Here is a 17,524-nt window from a genome sequence, read left to right on the forward strand (position 1 = left end):
GAATTTGACCTGGCTATAATGCCTTTCATTTATGCCTCAAGCACATGGTTACTGTCTAATCCCAAGCCCACACAATGGGCACATGTTCTTATAGCACACAATATACTACACATATGTTTGGTGTATTGCAAAAACTAGGTAGTATGACTGGCAAACTGTTGTTTAAGAAAACAAAATGCAACTGCACAATTCGAAACATTAATTTGCATTGGATCCGAAATTACTGAGGCACATTTAAGTCTGAATTCCTCTGACAAATAGTCTATTGGACCATCAAGAACTCCAGACACTTCTGCATCCGTTTCAAGTTGTTCAGCCAACATAACCAAACCTATACCATTAAAAAAACACTAGTGATAAAGTTAGAAAAAACATAGAAAATGCAAGCAGTGGTTTTTGGAATAAACTCAAATTAGCAAACATGTCAATTAGGCTTAAAATGCAGTATCACATACTTCTTACCACATTCCTCAGGTCCATACATTGGAAAGTTGTATATATGGTTGGACACACTAGAAGGAAGTTGTGCATTTTTCTGCTCTCAAATTCGATGAGTATTCCACACCACACTAACAAAAGTATGGTGTTGAATTATTGTTACCATCAAATATGACAACAACATTCTGCAATAAAAAATAAAAAAAGTTTTCAAACACAACTTTGTTTGGCCCAGATAATGTGCACCTGTGCTCAATGTTGTGTGGATTATGGTGATATTCATCCCTCAGTTTGCATAACTGGATTTCAAAATACATTTCTAATCTTTCTTGGAACTCTTTCCACCAATGTGCAATCTGTTGATAAAAGCATAATAAATATCAGTAAATAACATGAAATTACCAGAAACTCACACAACAAACCTGGTTAGATGTGGAAGAGCCATAAATAATTGAGTCAGAAGAGTCCTGCAAACCATCATGACTTTGCTTCAAAAGAGCATGAATTGCAGCCATTTGTCCAGTCTCTGTACCTCGATCAATTCTTAATTATCAACTAATCATTCTTGTTTCATAAAGATGTTCCAAATAAAATCTTGCAATCAGTTCTGGATTTTTATTATCTGACCAAACTTTAGCTCAAAGAACTTTTCTGCTGCAACTATTAAGACAACCATAAATTGCAATTGGAAAGGTGATGTTTTGGTATTCCATTAACTTGTCATGGTTGTCAAATGAGTGAACCCAATTTGCTCCACAGGTAATAAATAGAACAATATTTCTCTTTCTTTCAAAACAAGGAGCTCTTTGCTTCATGCTATCTCCATCAAGTCCTACATAGTTTTATACACCAAGTCTCTGGAGTCATTAAGATTGTAGAATTGTCTAATTGTTTTGTGCATAGCCTGAAATCCCAGAAGTTGGCCTGGTCTATTCTCCTTATAGACAGCAGATTTCACATCTTCAGGTGATGCTAAAGCATGTGTGGAATATATATTAAAATGCCTTAGTCACCTGTCTAATGTACAAACACCCTAAGCATAGTCTGGATACTCAACTTTTAAAAAGTCCAACATTTCTTGTCGTGCAAGGCTTTCTCTAACATATTTTTTCAAAGTATTTTCCAATATATTAAATGTCCAATCATCCATGGTAGTAATTTAGTATTAAGTGACACTTGAAACAAATGACAATAAATATGCAATAAGTCAGCATATAACATCACATAAAAAATGTTGATGTTTTAAAACTTCTTTGTTTCAAAAGTACAAGCCAAATGTACAACTATTAACATAAACTCACAACAAACTAGAAGAGTAGCTGAGCGCATTTTGTCGTTGCACATTCACTATAACCTATTTCAAAACATGAATATATTTCATACGGCTATTTCATATTGGGTCCCATATCTGCCACTGTCTTTTATAAACTCAGTTGTTTCTACAGGCAGAAACTCATGGGTGCCCACACATACAAAGTTGAAAATAATGCATTTCAAGAGATAACCATGAGAAAGTCGGGTGATGTAAGATAACACCAGTGATCGGCACTGTGCTATAATAATAATACTATGTAGAGTACATACTATACAAATCAGGTTCACCCCAGATAATGTTTGAAATATGTCCTATTTAACAGTCTTTTAAAGAAAGGAAGGAGTAAATAGTGGCATAATAAGGTAAAACAAATAATAGACACCTATGAATAGCAAGTTTTACAAGTTGTCCAATTTCATTCAATTTGAACATTGTTAAAAGAGGCACCCATTTTACGGGCCAGTTGATTAAATTGTGGTGCTACAGGGCAAAACACAACAATTTTGAGGACTTAAAATAGTATGTTCAATAAACTTTGCAAATTTCATTTAATTGAGATGTTTGTATATTTAAACTTATTTTAGGAGGCTGGTAGGGTAAATATTGGAGCTATAGGGTAAAACACAACAATCAACACTTATAAATGGCAAATCCTAGAAGCTTTTCAAATTTTAGCCAATTCCAACACTGTTTAATAAACTCAACCATTATAGAGGGCTAGTGGGGTAAAATTGGGGCTACAAGGTTAAACACAACAGCTCCTATGAATGGTAAATTCTACATGCTGTCAAAATTTCAGCCAAATCTGACACTGTTTAAAAACTGACCCATTTTAGGGAGCTAATGGGGTCCAACACACACTAAAAAATATGAAACCAAAATGACTCAATCAATAGTACTGACAAACTTCGGGGGAAAAATACCCATTTTAGGGAGCTAGCAGGGTAAATACTGGGTTATCAACAAAAACAAAGTGGGATGCACATCTACATAACTACATCTACCATCTGTGTAAATTTCATCCAAATCCATCAAGGATTTGATGGAAAAACGAGTCGGACAAACTTTGGGGAGAAGAAAAATAAAGAAAAACATTTTGAGTAAAATCAATGTGTCCCCTTCAGGGAAGGGGACCCATAATGAGTGAAATCAAGATGTGTCCCCAGGGATGGGGACCCATAACTAGTTTACAAAACAAATTGCTTAGTGCTGAGATATAAATGTATCAACTGCAACAGATGACAAACTTCCAGCACAGAACAAATATATATCTGTATTCATTAATTTTTGTGATGGTATTTCTGGATCAAATAGAGTATGACCACTTACCTGAATATCCAGTATCATTATTTGAGAACTTGCTGCAACATATGAAAAATGAGCAAGGCATTCTGCACAGTTCTTCTTTTTTAAAAGGCAGAAATGATGTTGCCATCATTATTTATGTACTTTTTAAATGTTCCTGGGATATGGTTCAACACAGACACACTCATTATTATCCAAGGCTTTCAGCTGTATCCCTTTTACAGCTTCATGATACCTCGTTAATACGCAGGTGCTCATTGCCTTGTAGGGCTGTCGAAAGCAATCCTCACCTAAAATTTCTTCATCTATATTCATTTCAATAAGGCTGGGAATTGCAGACCACACCATAGCAGAGTCAAAAACATACATTTCAAGCACTGTCTTTGTACAAGAAATTACCTTTCCCAATCAAAGCATCCCTGCGAGATTCATACTCTTTGGAATAAGAACCACATTTTCTTCTTTTACTATGGTATGTGAACATGAACATGAAACATTACCTAAAATTTAATCACTTGAACCTGATTCTAACATAACAAATCTGATATGTATTAACTTTTTTGTTGACAGCTGTGAGATAATGGTACAAGATTGACCTTGTTCCCCAGCAAACACATCACACTGCAAATCTGTTTCAAAATGCTTTTCACAAGAGGTTACAATGTTTCCAATACTGAGGTTTTTGCCAAGCAGTGGAACAAACTCTCTGGGTCCAATACCTGTGTATTTCTGTGCCTTACCGCACACCTCTTCGCTCAGGCGTTGAACTATGATCTCGATCTTTTCTGCAGTTTCTTTCTTTTTGCATCTTTTTGCCTTCATTTGTTTTAAAAAATGGTTAAAGGACCGCTTTGCAGCCATTATTGCAATATCACTGTTATTCATGTACCTTCTCGGCAGAACTTCTTATGAGCTACAGCAGACACTAAAGCACAAAACCGCAATACATTTTAAATAGAAATGGTGGCCATTGGCCACATAAACTTTTTTTACTTTTAATTTTATTTTTATTTTTTTGTACTTTACAAAATTGCAATATTTTTATGTATTAAATTTATTCATTTTTTAAATACTTTTAACATATTTTATTCTGAAAATGTTTTGACATTTTTGTATTTTATTTTATAAATTATTATTTTTTTATTTTCATAATTTATTATCATTATTATTTATAATGGCAGCTGTCGGTCGCTATAATTATATGAAGATATCGTTCAATATATGATTATATGCACCTGAAAAATACGCTGTCCTATATATATGATGGCAACATATAAGTTTTGTTTCCCAAACAATTATTTACCGTATATACTCGCGGATAGGTCGTAACCTTTTTCCTCATATTTAAAAAAATATATATAGGTGCGACCTATCCGCTCAACATAAGTGCAAATCGCCACCAAGTCGGAACAAAATTGAAAGTTTTTGGCTATTGCAAGTACCGTATTTTCCGGTCGGCTTATTGGGCGGATATAACATATTTATTCGAGTATAACTCGAAAAATTGTATACTAATTTTTAATAAAAAATTAAGGGTGCGCGTTATAGAATTGTAGTGGAAATGTTCTATCGAATACGGGTGCATGCGCTCGTGCATGCACATACCAATGCGAGACAGTTTCATGTGCGCACACGCGACGGCTCAGCGTGCGTTTTCCCGCTTTGTTGAGAAAACATAGTTTTGCGGTTTCAATGCAGTTCAATGCTTAAAAACAACCAATTGCATCAGTTATTTATGCAAAAAAGTTAGGGAAAGGGCCTTTTAAATCCCTAGATTTTCAGTGCGACTTATGTGCGAGTCAACTCTAAATTACACTTTTTTAACACAAAACTAATAGTGCGACCTATACGGTGGTGCGACCTATCGGCGAGTATATACAGTATATTAGGTTTTGTATGAATGATTTAAAGTTTTGTTTTTATGCCAACTTGGTTCACCTCTTTCTCAGCTTGTTTAGTTGTTGTTGGGTTAAACTATGTGACATGCTTATCACAAAACAGAAGGTTTATATTTATGGGGACCAATAATGATGTAACCAGTCACGAAACATCGTCCCATTTAGTCACTGTTTTACTGTGTTTTAAAATTTGACCTCCATAGACATTTGGAGAAACACCTGTTATTGTAGCTGCAGTAGCCTACATTTGCCATCTTTCCACCAAATCACTTTCATCGAGGCTTTACTTTTAATATTAAGATTCATGCACAAAAAAGTGCCATAAAAAGTTACCAGTTTCCAAAAATTACCTTTTGCAGTGCTTTAACGGAAAGGCGTTTTGTTTCGGTAGTTCATCGTCTAGCCTAAACAGAGATTTTTTTATGAACACTGAATTTGCAATTTGTAAAACCCTTAAATGCCCGTAATTTTTGTGGCAATAAAACTTAATTTTAATAATCCCCTTGTTGGGTTTAATTGCTATGTTTATTTAAAAGACATAAGGTACGACATAAGTTGCAGTAAATCATACTTTCATGCCACAATACAGTGCAGTTCAGCATTAAAAAACATGATCCACAAGTGTTACTTAGTTAACATTGTCATGGCACACACTAAATCCTATTTTAAAATGCACATACATTCACAAAACCACTAGACGGGTGGCTTTCCTATATATTTCCATTTTATATATTCTTTGTTTTATAAACAGATTTACTATACACACTATTAAACCTAAGTCCAATCGTTTTTGCAAGTGTCTATGGAAAATAGTTAAGCTTTAAAAAATGATAAGATTATTTTATTTTCTTACGGACAAATTAGTAGAGAGCATTAATCAAACAGTTTTGTCCATATTGTTGTAAATCATTATATTGTCATGTCATATAACAGTATTAGAAACACTAAAAATTAAGAAGCTATTTTGTAGCTATATACTATCAAAAATTGTTCTTTACTTAATTTTGTTTCGCAAACATATATATATAATTGATCTAAGATAACCTCTGACCGTTAAAGACATGTCAACAAGTTTTTCAATAGCATGCTGTCCTTAGTATTATTGTCGTATGGTTTCCACGTCTCAAAAAAACTTAGATGTGATCGGATATATTTTGAAACCAGTCGCTAAATGCTGTATCGCATTCATGTACGGTCCGATATCCACCTTGTAACTTGGTTGTGGGGCATTTTAGGACAAGATGGTCGGTGTCTTGCTTATCTGCCCCACAGTGAGGGCATTCCGAACTCGTTCTTTCGCCCCAGCGTTGAAGCATGTGGGCAGTGCGAGCGTGTTTTGATCGCAGTCGGTTCGCTGCTACCCAGTTACGTCTATGTGCTAAGTCGAAACCTGGCAGTGGAGTTGTTGGGTCGTCTACTAGCTCTCCTCCAGCGGGCATGTTATTAAACCAATATTGTTTCCATTTTTCAGTCATATCGAAAGTGTTGTCAGTCTCTAAGTTGTAGATTGGATGCCTGGATTTTAGTCTACGTGTTTTTGGTGCTTGTCTTATAATTTTGGTGAGGGGAATTTCCTCGGGAAGTGTTTGAAGATTCTGTATCATCTTCATAGCTGATGCTCTGCGTCGTAAGTGTGGGGGAGGTATTGCACTCATTGTTGGTAGCCATGTAATAGGGGTGGATTTTAGAGTTCCTGATATTATTCGCATTGTTCTGTTCAGTTGGATGTCCAATTTTTTAGTGTGAGTACTACGCTCCCATGTCGAAGCACAGTATTCTGCGGCGCTGTAACACAAAGCTAAGGCAGATGTTCTCAGGACTGATTGACTTGCTCCCCATCTGGTGGCTGCTAGTTTGTTGATCAGTGAGTTTCTAGTTTTTATCTTGTTTGATAGTTTCTCCAAATGTTGTCTATAATTTAAAGTTCTGTCTAATGTTATTCCAAGATACTTCGGATTGGGGTCCGTTGGCAGTTGCTTTCCATCAATTGTAATATTCAGTTGTTGGTTTGCGCGGTGATTGTCCAGATGGAAAAGAGTTGTCACTGTTTTAGTGGTGTTCATTTGTAGATACCATGTCGTGAAGTATTCCTGGAGAGTGGTGAGATCAGCTGTGAGTTGGTTTTGAATCGTTGTTAGACAATTTCCTTGATAAGTTAGTGCCCAGTCCAAGATATTCGCATTTGGGCATTGAACTTCCCTCGATGTTAAGTGAAAGGATCTTTGTCTGGTTACGGAATTCAATGGAGCCTAACTTATTTTTCGAACCTGCTGGGCTCTGTAGGTTGTCAGCAGGAACGCGAACGTTTTTATTCTGGGCCACGTTCGATCCAGCATTTTGTTTCATTTCTTTGTAAAGCATCATAGTAAGTAAGGTAGTAGAGAGACGTGTACCCAGGATGGCGCGTTGCCGTTTGGGTACCGGGTTGGACTCGATCTTAGTGATTGTAAGCCCCTACACCAACGACAAGGTGTCGAGTCCCTTCGTAGGGGGCTGTCCTTAGTGTTCACACATGTTGTTTTTGCAAGCAAAAACGAATGAGTTCCGACATAAGCGCTGAGTTTTACAAAAGAGCAAGGTGGCGGATGTGAAGTATGACATCACATCATATGACGTTACTAATGCGTGCAACCACAGGAACTCAAACTCGAAGCCCAAAAAACTTCTCATAGAATACAACGTTGAAATAATATGTATTTTTTGAACACGTTGCTGTAACGTTTATTGGTTTGGCAACATTTAAAAAGTGTTTCGTCAAGTTGTTGCTGCTTTATATCACTTGACATAACCATTTATTACAACACATTCACATTGTACACAATTATGCCCAAACATACACTGTCAATCAATTATGTGTTTGGCGTTGTAAACAATTAAGGCACTTACCCAAACAGATTCCAGTTTTTAGGAATGTTTTGTTGCTATTTCGCCAGCACGCTAGTTTAAAAGCATTTTTTCCGCCACCGGCTAATCGGCGCCTATGGGTTCCGAAACAAGTGTTTATGTGAATAAGTCATGATAAATAGGTTTTCAAATTCTATATTTTTAGATTCTTGTTGATAAAGGACAAATTAGTAGAAAGCATCAACCCCAACTTAAAAAATCCTGTTTACATTAAATTGTCATATATTTACAAAAGTTGTAAAAAACATACTCCCAATCTGAGATTTTAACCTCTAGGTTTGACAATACAGATGTGTAAGGCCACCATATCCACCCTTGGACTGACATCGGCCTACTTTTTAACTGTACAAATTTTAACTGTACAAGTCATACACTTTTATGTGTGAGAAACTCACTGGAAAGTTCAGCTGCAGTTTGAACTGTAGATGTTTGATCCTCATACATGGATTTTTACAAGCCAAATAAAGTGCTGTGGGAAACCCCATTGTGATAAGACTTTCCACTACCGATGGTGGTTAAGACAGTCAAAGGCCTTTTTGTGATCGACCAAGCACAGATGCAATGGCCTGTTGTACTCCAGTAACTTTTCCATTATAATTTTGAGATTAAATAGTCGATCATGAGTTATGATTTTGGCAGTCAGCTTGTTCTCTAGAATTGATTTCAACTGCTCTTTTGTCTTGAATATAATATGCAGCATGATTTTACTAGCATGCGAACGAATGCAACAGTTCTGGAGTTAAAGCACAAAGTGGAGTCTCCTTTTTTAAACAGAGGAAATAAGATGAAAGTTTTCCAGTCTTTCGGAAAAAAATGCAGTCTCCCATATTTTTTGAAACAAAAGATGCTTCAGTTTTTCAAATGTTGCTCGGCAAAGTTTAAGATATTCTGCTGGAATTCTATTCATGCCTGGTGACCTAGTTGTTTTTAGACGCTGAAATGCCTCACCAACCTCATAAAGTTGTATGGAAGGTTCAATTAAACTTGCCTTATTCGGCATGAATGATGAAGCATAAGGCACAGTTGCACCCTTACAGATTTTCACAATAGGCAGCCCACACTTCTTTGATTGCTTTACTGTCTGTTTGCAAATGGTCTTCTCTGTCCCTGACATTGGTCTTTTGGGTGTGAGATTTCGATAAGATTAACCTTATTGTTTTGAAGAAATCATGCATTTTACCATTATGGGATGAAGTTGCTAGATTTTTGCTCAAATTTTCCACACATTTTATTTTGTCTTCCTCTTTGTTGAACATATCGCTAAGTTTTCGGTATCTTTTCTGTTTTTGTTGATTGTTTCCTTCTTTGGTTGGCTAATTTTAAAACTTTTTCTGACACCAGGGATTTTTTAGTTTCTTGTGTGCCTACAGATTTCTCGGCAACTTTCCAAATGGTATTCTCAAATAACACCCAAAGAATATTTGTTGGTAAAATGCTAGTTTCTTGATGACGAAAAACACTTCTAAACAGTTCTTCAGCAACTGAGAAATAGTTAAGTTTTTGTGTATCCGCTAGAATAAAATCATCATGTAGAACAGGGGCGGGCCAAATGCGGCCCTTGATTTAAGGTTGTGCGGTCCACAACAACGCTTTGATTTCAAATGTACTGCCAAACGAGTCCAACTATTACATATTTTTGAGCAGATTAATGCGCCCGAAGCTAGTTTTCTGCGAGCCGGCAATTTGTGCCTATAATCAAATGCGAATTTTACTTGTAGTTAAGCATATTTGGTAAGCAACAAAGAAAAATCACATTGTGTTATACCCAGGTGCGGCCCGCGATCTAATTTTGGCAATTATATTTGGCCCCACAGTAACAAGGTTGCCCACCCCTGATGTAGAAGGTTGCATACATTTTTTAAAGCCCTTTTATTTTCATTTTTAGCCTGAATATGCCAAGCAGCAAGTTGTGGTTGGAACCATTGCCTGCTCCAGGAAGTTTTTGCAACTAGATATAAACCTTTCTTTTGCCAAAATGTAGGATTTGATTACTTTGGCCATGTTGTCTGGGTGATGTCCATGTGTATAGCCATCTTGGGTGCTTCCTAAACCAAATGTTCATGATTGTCAAACTACTTGCTTCGCAGAATTACTGGAGGTGTTCACCTCTTTAGTTCCTTCACCCAAAGTTCCCATCCATAAGCTTATCTTTTTATCACCCACTTTGGCATTAAAGTCTCCCATAACAATGAGGATGTCCTGTAAATGTGCCATTTCGATGGTATTCTCTAAGCAAGTGTGGAAATTTTTCAACTCTACATCATCATGTGACATCGTCGGCCATATACTTGAATGATGATGAAGTGAAATGGTTTACCGACCATGGATGCAAAGATATAATGTGATCATTAGTTATCATATGAGTAAACTAACATGTTAACTGATAGTTACTAGTTAGCATAGGAGCTAACTAACATGTGTGCAAAAAAAATTACATTTTGGTGACCTGTGGGTAAACCACTGGGTCATTCGGGCTCAAACTTCTGGAGGATCAAATTTGGATGCATACATAACATTTGTCTAAATTTGAAAACATTTGAAGCACTCTTTCTTGACCAAATGAGCGTTACAAACAAGTGCTAGACAGAAAAAAAATGCAGACAAAACAATATGTGTCCACTTCATGGAAGGGGACCCATAAAAATGGTAAAAAGTTTGAAACCACTGGCAATTATAAACAAGTCATAAAGTAAAATCTAGTGCAGCTGTTTGTCTAAACTTACCATAAAAACAAAATGTTTACTAAAGATTGTAAGCAATGTTCAGCTAGACACCCCAGTGTACATAACAGTTGGTCAAACTCTGCATCTTCACCACGTTGCAAGCATTTCATTAGTTGTTTACCTGTCTGTATCAAAAGCATTAGCACTAAAATTAGGTTGTTTTTTTCATTTTTTGAACACACTAGGAAGAGGACCCATCCTTCAGAAAGTAGACCCATAATATATTTAGGGCATAAGTGTATGTGTTATTGTAAAGAATTCTGTTGGCAGGATTAACACTCAACACTAATTTTTGTTTCATTGTAATGCAAAATGTGCAACAATCAGTACATACAAAAGTTGCCTTGGAAGAGTAAAAACTGCAACACTGTAATACAATAACCAGACATACGTTTGACAGGTATTGCTTGCTAATGGCAGAAAATGTGCTAAACTATTGACAGCTTGTCTTCAACAACCGTTTGACAATTGCCTTCTTGTATTGTTGGTGGGTTTGTTCAAAAAGTCCTAATTCAATTTTAACTGGTTTGGAAGTTTTTAACCAAGCAGTTTTTTAATTTAATTTTCATTGTCGTAATTGGTATTGTTACATTATAATTTAACGTAAGCTAAATTTCTTAACAACCTCTGGTGGTCTATTGACTTACCATTGGTTGTGCCAACAGGGAATCCAGTTTGTGGTTGACATGATTTGTAAAATCGTGCAATAATTGGTGCAGAACAAATACCCCTGGGGCAGTTGGAACTTCCATTGGTTATAACATATTCATCCTATTATTCTTGATTTCTGCTGAAATACATTCTTTGGCTTAGAAAATATGTATATGACCACTGTTAATGATTCATTGTTTAAGTATACAAAGCTTCACTGCAGCTGCAGCCTACCTTTAAGTTGGAAGGGTTAATTGAATACGCAAACTACAAACATAACTTAAGAAAATGTTGACTCTTGAATGTTAGTTGCTAGGGCTATTAGAGTCAGGGTGAGGGTTTGTAATGACAATAACATTATAATTCAATCTCACATACCCTTTTGTGACTAATATTCCTACAACAGTTCACATGCGGTAGTGCGGTACCATACACTGCTCCTCAATACATGTGAGAATTTAGAATATTTAGCCATAAATGCAAACGGGGCCCTTATACCAAAGTAAAACACCACTTTTTCCGGGTGCTTTCGAATACTACAGGTGCGCTTGGTAACTTTTTTCGAGCAACGCAACTTAAAAACACTGCAGGTAAAAGTGCGATTTAACTCATAATAGGTGCGACGTTACTCGAAAATACTGCAGCTGGGCTGTTTTTATGCGACAAAGCATAATAATGCTAGAAAGCGTTACGATAGTCCCAACACACATCCAAAACCTAAAACCCTAACCCAACCTTAAATGCAGTACTTACTACAGCATTAAGTTACGTCGCACTTACTACGAGTTTACGGGCTGCTCTGAAATACAACAGGGGTTGTGACTTTTTCGTGACACTTGTCACTGTTAGTGACAGGCGTCAATGACAGGGCTGGGGTGTCACTAAATCGGTGACAGGGCGCCACTGAATCAGTGACAGGGCAAAATCAGTGACACGGCAAAATCGGTGACAGGGTGTTCTTGCGTTCTTGCGATAGTATGAACACAAGCGAATTTATTAGGTCTTTGCTTGTAAGGGTTTTCTTTAAAAATTGCAAGCAGCAAAGGTTTTAAATCTAAATTTCGTGCAAAAATGTACCTCATGACTTTTTGGTAAAATCTTTAAATTCTGCAAGCAGCAAAGGTAAGTGTGTTTTTGAACTTTCATTGCCTGCCAGGCAGTCTGATGAGCTCTAACAGGGCGAAAAAGTTCAATCAATTTGTTTTAAGTAGTTTTTTTTTATTATGTAAACATGTCTAACCTCTGTTTTGTGCCACATTGTCATATCTGAATATTTAACAATATGTAATGTTATGTGCAAAAAGAGGAGATTATCTGAGTTTCCAAACAAAAAAACGTTTTGTACACATGAAGACCAACACGTTTAAAGCTGCTCAAAAAAATAGTGCATCTAGAATTTCCTAGCTTCAGGACAATGTTACGTGTGGTAATGTCTTTTTACCCATTTAAACTGATTCTGCCATATTTACACAAAAAATTGTTGATGTTTTTTGTTTTATTTTTTTTGCAGACAGCCACAAACATTTAACGATTGGAAACCCAAGATTTAAAGATAACCAAGATTAACACAAGTATTTGGTTGTTGTTATTGGTGTTTGAGGTGTTGTATTTAATTGCACCTTTGAATTGTGTGCACATATTTGTAATTGTCAATGTCTACTTGGAGATTTAAGTTTATACATTATATAACCAGAGATTTTAAAAAATACTGTGTTTCGACAAAATAAAGAAAAAAACAACTGCAAATGAATCACCATGTTTCGAGTTTGTTAAAAGGGGTTAAATGGCTGAAAAAACAAAATTAAGTTTAATATGGTTCATTATTTTAAAGTTATTTTGTGGCCAACTTAGCCAATTATATTCGCTCTGTGCGATAAATTTCTAAGTGTGTTTAAATTGGTATGGATGTTTTATGTGTTTGTTAGGTTAGGAATTCCATGGGTTCTGTAATTTAAATAGCTTGTTACCTGGTAAACAATCAAATTCATTGAGTTCGCAAATTTCATTTGGCAACATGGGCAGGAAGAGTCCAGAAGCTTTGATGAAAGCTGACCAGAAGCAGAAACGCTCTACTGATCTTTCACATGTATGTGTTCGAGCAATCAATAATTGTAGTTCTGTAGTGAATAATGTATTATTGATTCAATAATTCTTGTGTATAACAGTATTTTACTTTAAAATCTCTTATTTGTTGAAATATTTTCAAGTCCGAGTCAGAAAATGCTCTTTTTGTTCATTCTACAAAAACGTTTTTATTACACACAGTGATTTGTTACCAAATGTGTTATTTCAGGATGGTGTATCAGCAAGCAAGTCAATATCTTACAAGATGCACGTGTTTTAGACTCTCCACAGAGTATGAGGTGTGTTGAAGGTTTAAATGGTTCAGTAAATTTAAAGTCCATTTTTCAATGGTTTTACTAGCTCTGCTGTAAAATATTGTCATGTGATGAGTTTTATCAAAAATCCTAAATTTAACTATAAGCATGCACTAATGGGTTGTGCAAATTTTGTTTTAGTTAAGCATTTGCAATTGCAAGCACATACTGCGCATGACTATTGGTGAACGTCATTCAGTTGTCAACCCACAAAGATGGCTCTGCAACACTTGCCTTACAACTGAGTCTGTTTGGACATGTCTAAGCTACCCTAATGTTGCTTGTGGAAGGTAGGAACCATGGTCAAAACACAAAACAAAATGTTCTACAGTCTATAAAAATGAATAAATAATGTGTGGACTGTTTTGGATGACCATTTGAGTATTTATAAAATGGTATATAACCTACAGATATATCCATGAACATGCATTAAACCAGTGGTTCTTAACCTTTTTGGTGTGGTTTCCCATTAAAGTAAATCACCAAGTTCGAATTTCCCCCTCTGTTATTTTTATAATAATGTTTTGTGCCCAACATTAACAAAAAATTATTCTTTAATCAAAATAATTTTGTGAAGTGATTTTGTCGGGACCTTAAAGGTATACTGCAATCTTATTTATATGTCATGTGCTTGCAATAGTCATTTATCGCATCACAATCAACAGACCAAATGCATTTATTCGCGAACAATAACAAAGTCATTGATACTTTTAGTAATGTCTGTGACGTAACAAACGATTGTTGGATTTTTATGCGCCTTGCAAAACTAGGTGAAGTTAATCTTACATGTTGTTGCGGAAAATATTGTATTAAATTAACTTTCAACGGTTAATTTAATAAAAAAAGCCCAAGTTTGGTGACTTCTAACTCACATAATTTCCCTCTAAAAACATTAAATTTCCCACTAGCGGGAAATTTCCCCCGGTTAAGAACCACTGCATTAAACCATTATTTGGAATCTGGTCATCCATTAGTGATTGATGTCAATGAACTCTATGTGTATTGCTATGCTTGTGAAGAATATGTTCTCAATGACAACAAATCGGGGAACATCAAGGTGCTACGTGAAACTTTACAGGTAGGCAAATTTGCGTTATTATCTTTTTTAAATTGTAGTTGTGTCAGTCCAAACAATTCTGTGGCATGGTTTCTTGGTCGGAAATTGCCTGGAAAATAATTTATGTTGTATCATGTGACAAAAAGTATTAGCTCATAAATTGTTTGTAAAATTTCAATAATATTAAGTTAAACAATTTAGGCTGCTTTTGTGCAGTAGGTAAAATTTGAACAGTTTATGTATTGTGTGCCATAGTAAATATTAAAACTTCAATCAGAAATTCTTAACATTTCTCCAGGCAATTAGATACCAAAACTTTACTGGCACAACTCGTAGTGGACACACACTGAGGACAGCCACAATAAGTGCAGATGAAGATGTTCAAATGAGGAGAAGATTACAGCAGCAACAACTTGATAGAGATGATAGACTTTTCATTGCCATTTGGCATTCAAGGTACTTTTTCACACAGTAAAAGTGCACAAAATTGTGTTACTCCAAAAATTCGATGCCCAAATTTGCCAATTTTCATAAGATTACATAATTTTAATTTTTTTTGTCTTTACTATGTAGGTTTGTTCGACAAAGAAAAACCTTCAGAAACTGGCAGAACTATGTTCGTAACAAGGACCAACACTGTCAGAGTGATGACGAACAACCATGTGCTACAGTCACACTACAGTGAAACACAGAACTACAAGAAGACTTCATTGGAAAACTCGATGACCACCTTGAAACCTTGTCAGAATTAAAGATCTGCAACAAGTTAATGCTGATTTTCCATTAAACACAGAAAGGAAGGGGATTGATACAAGGTTAATAAGGGAAATTACACTTGATCCTGTTTAAGGTGTTTTACCAGCATTATCTGTTGTGTGGCAGTGCAAGGTCTGATTATGTGGAAAAAATCAATACTGGTGTCTTATTTCAGTAAAACACCATCTCCAGACTGTTCTGTATTTACTCTATCCAAATTGAATACCACATTTCATTTTTTTAGGTGCTCGGTCATTTGCAAAAGTTCCGCCGATGTTTACTTGCCGTTCGTGACATCGAAATGGATGAAACCACTGGGTGCTACGAAGATCCACAAGTTTCGCCATCAAGCAAGTTATGAGTCGCTGGAAGAAGGTCCACCATAGAAATAAGAGCCATGGCATTTTAGCAGGCTAGTCTTTTGCCAGAAACAATCTATTCGAGCAACTGCTTGTATACAGAAAATACTTACATCTCATGACAACTCAGGTTTACTTGTAGTAGGGATTTGACTTGAGGACTCAAGTCTAAATCAATGACATTTCTTAGAAATAAGGAAAATAAACTTTTGAAAGACCTTGCCTTTCAAAATAAGGTCAAGTCTTCGAAATAAGAATAGGATGGCGACCCTGAGTATAAGATATACAATATAATTAAGGCAAGTTTAAATCGTTTTATGTAAACAAGGCACTAAACTTTACCAGTTTTAGTTCAATTCCACACAGACTATTAAGATTTTACTTATAGCCTCACTCGGGTTGGTAGTGTACCTCACACTGTGCTTCATGGACAAAGCGCCTCATGGCGATATCCCTGACATATAACTTCTCAATATGGCTGTAGACTAGCCTGCTAAAATGCCATGGCTCTTATAAAGGCAAAGCTTTGTTTCATTTGGTATGAAAATGTATTGGTAAGACCATTAAATATTTTCTAGTCTTGGCAATGTCCCGTTTGCTTATAAATTGTGATGTTATGGATGTGTGTATTGGTTTATTCTATTTGTTGTTTTCTTAACTGAAGTCTGTCCACGCCAGATGGTAGATATGGTCATGTAAATGTGCCATAACAGCTCCAGTATTTAACCCACTGGCAGCCCAAGTTATAAACCTTTCTTATAATCCGACACACTCCGGGCTGGTTGCTTTGGCAGTTTTGACAGCCTGAAACAATGGGTGGTACTAAATACTGCATGTTACCGTATGTTATTCTGCTTAAAATACTGCATGGTATGTGAAATGCGAGAATACAAGCCCCAACAAGGGAAAATTAGACCAGATTATAGCATTGTTTTAATTACAAACCTTCACCCAACCAGAATAGCTCTAACCGTTAGCGCTTTCAAAAGTTCGCAAAACTATATTTTCGTAAAGGCATATTCAAGTCCTTTACAACTTCCTGCCATGTTATTACATGCGGTATACCATGCGGTCACATGCGGTATTTAGTACCACCGGAAACAATCGCCTATCAGCGTTACAATTTAAAAGTGTTGATTGGGTGATTGTGGTTTGATTTTTTATTATTTTGCACGTAGCATCCCCCCTAAGATGACTAGGAATGGAAAGTATTTTCCATGTAACGAGATCAGTCGATAAATCTTGGAATATATATTTCGCCTAATGGCATCATCAGTTCCTATTAAAACCACAAAATAAAACATCAATAAAAGGAATAAAAGTAAAAACACAACAAAACAAAGTGAGGCGAAAAACTGAACTAAAAACAAAACACAGGATACATTGTTAACACTGCCGCCTTCAAATCGGTTTGACAAGCAACGTTTCACAGGCTGACCGAACTGCAGGTCACGTCTTATCTGTCAGACGCGCACGTCAACGCTCTGGGCACAACCACGCAGATAAAAACAGACGAAACACCTGGCAATGGAAAACAGCAACAACAAAGAATGGAAATCAAGCAATCGTTAGTACAACAAACACAAAACACAACAAGACGTATATTAGCGAATTTGGGGTAATAACATTTTCTGGATGTTGATGGAAGCACCTGTCAATTTGAGCCATTTTGCTTCGGCCTGATCTAATAGGGCCACGTCAGGACTTTCAACGAAAATCACCTCGAAGCATTTTGCAAGG

At 36.1% G+C, this 17,524-nt stretch overlaps 2 protein-coding genes and 2 long non-coding RNA genes across 13 annotated transcripts in view; 1 reads left to right on the top strand and 3 right to left on the bottom strand.

Annotated features, from left to right (window-relative positions):
* LOC145239300 (protein furry homolog-like) overlaps positions 1–12,036 on the bottom strand; it is a 165,299-nt gene extending 153,263 nt beyond the window's left edge. For 3 of the 7 annotated variants that reach the window (XM_080102607.1, XM_080102608.1, XM_080102605.1), the window contains exons 1-3: positions 11,231–12,036; positions 10,584–10,708; positions 5,307–5,360 (exon numbers count right to left, since the gene is read on the bottom strand). In XM_080102607.1, coding sequence (XP_079958733.1) covers positions 5,307–5,360; positions 10,584–10,708; positions 11,231–11,335 — 284 coding nt within the window. In that variant the 5' untranslated portion in view covers positions 11,336–12,036. Of the gene's footprint in view, positions 1–5,306; positions 5,365–10,583; positions 10,709–11,230 lie in introns of those variants that run through there. The other 4 variants (XM_080102606.1, XM_080102604.1, XM_080102610.1 and 1 more) reach the window with 3 other exon arrangements.
* On the bottom strand, positions 106–5,300 carry LOC145239304 (uncharacterized). Its single transcript, XR_013862273.1, has 4 exons — positions 861–5,300; positions 685–794; positions 463–623; positions 106–331 (listed from the first exon to the last, which is right to left on the bottom strand). It is a non-coding gene; the product is annotated as an uncharacterized LOC145239304 (long non-coding RNA).
* Positions 9,556–10,569, bottom strand: LOC145239306 (uncharacterized). The gene is made up of 2 exons (XR_013862274.1): positions 9,967–10,569; positions 9,556–9,905 (listed from the first exon to the last, which is right to left on the bottom strand). It is a non-coding gene; the product is annotated as an uncharacterized LOC145239306 (long non-coding RNA).
* Positions 12,037–12,198: 162 nt separating the features above from the next.
* LOC145239303 (ubiquitin carboxyl-terminal hydrolase 44-B-like) lies at positions 12,199–16,697 on the top strand. Of its 4 annotated transcripts, none has more exons than XM_080102611.1 (9): positions 12,199–12,356; positions 12,745–12,805; positions 13,160–13,320; positions 13,528–13,597; positions 13,754–13,902; positions 14,632–14,690; positions 14,968–15,125; positions 15,243–15,484; positions 15,670–16,697. In XM_080102611.1, the coding sequence occupies exons 5-8, from the start codon at positions 13,887–13,889 to the stop codon at positions 15,352–15,354; spliced, it is 345 nt and encodes a 114-aa protein (XP_079958737.1). In that variant the 5' UTR covers positions 12,199–12,356; positions 12,745–12,805; positions 13,160–13,320; positions 13,528–13,597; positions 13,754–13,886; the 3' UTR covers positions 15,355–15,484; positions 15,670–16,697. The 4 variants fall into 4 exon arrangements, with proteins under 4 accessions (XP_079958737.1, XP_079958740.1, XP_079958738.1 ...); XM_080102612.1 differs by lacking the exon at positions 12,199–12,356 and adding an exon at positions 12,375–12,660; XM_080102614.1 differs by lacking the exon at positions 13,160–13,320.
* Positions 16,698–17,524: the final 827 nt, after the last annotated feature.

This window comes from Phallusia mammillata, chromosome 7, assembly GCF_965637545.1.
Source record: "Phallusia mammillata chromosome 7, kaPhaMamm4.hap1.1, whole genome shotgun sequence".
NCBI classification, from domain to species: domain Eukaryota; kingdom Metazoa; phylum Chordata; class Ascidiacea; order Phlebobranchia; family Ascidiidae; genus Phallusia; species Phallusia mammillata.

Excerpts from the sequence above, each read along its gene's own strand:
- LOC145239303 (XM_080102611.1), top strand. Across the intron at positions 14,691-14,967 it reads TGCTACGTGAAACTTTACAG|GCAATTAGATACCAAAACTT; the intron begins GTAGGCAAATTT and ends ACATTTCTCCAG. Across the intron at positions 15,126-15,242 it reads ATTGCCATTTGGCATTCAAG|GTTTGTTCGACAAAGAAAAA; the intron begins GTACTTTTTCAC and ends TTTACTATGTAG.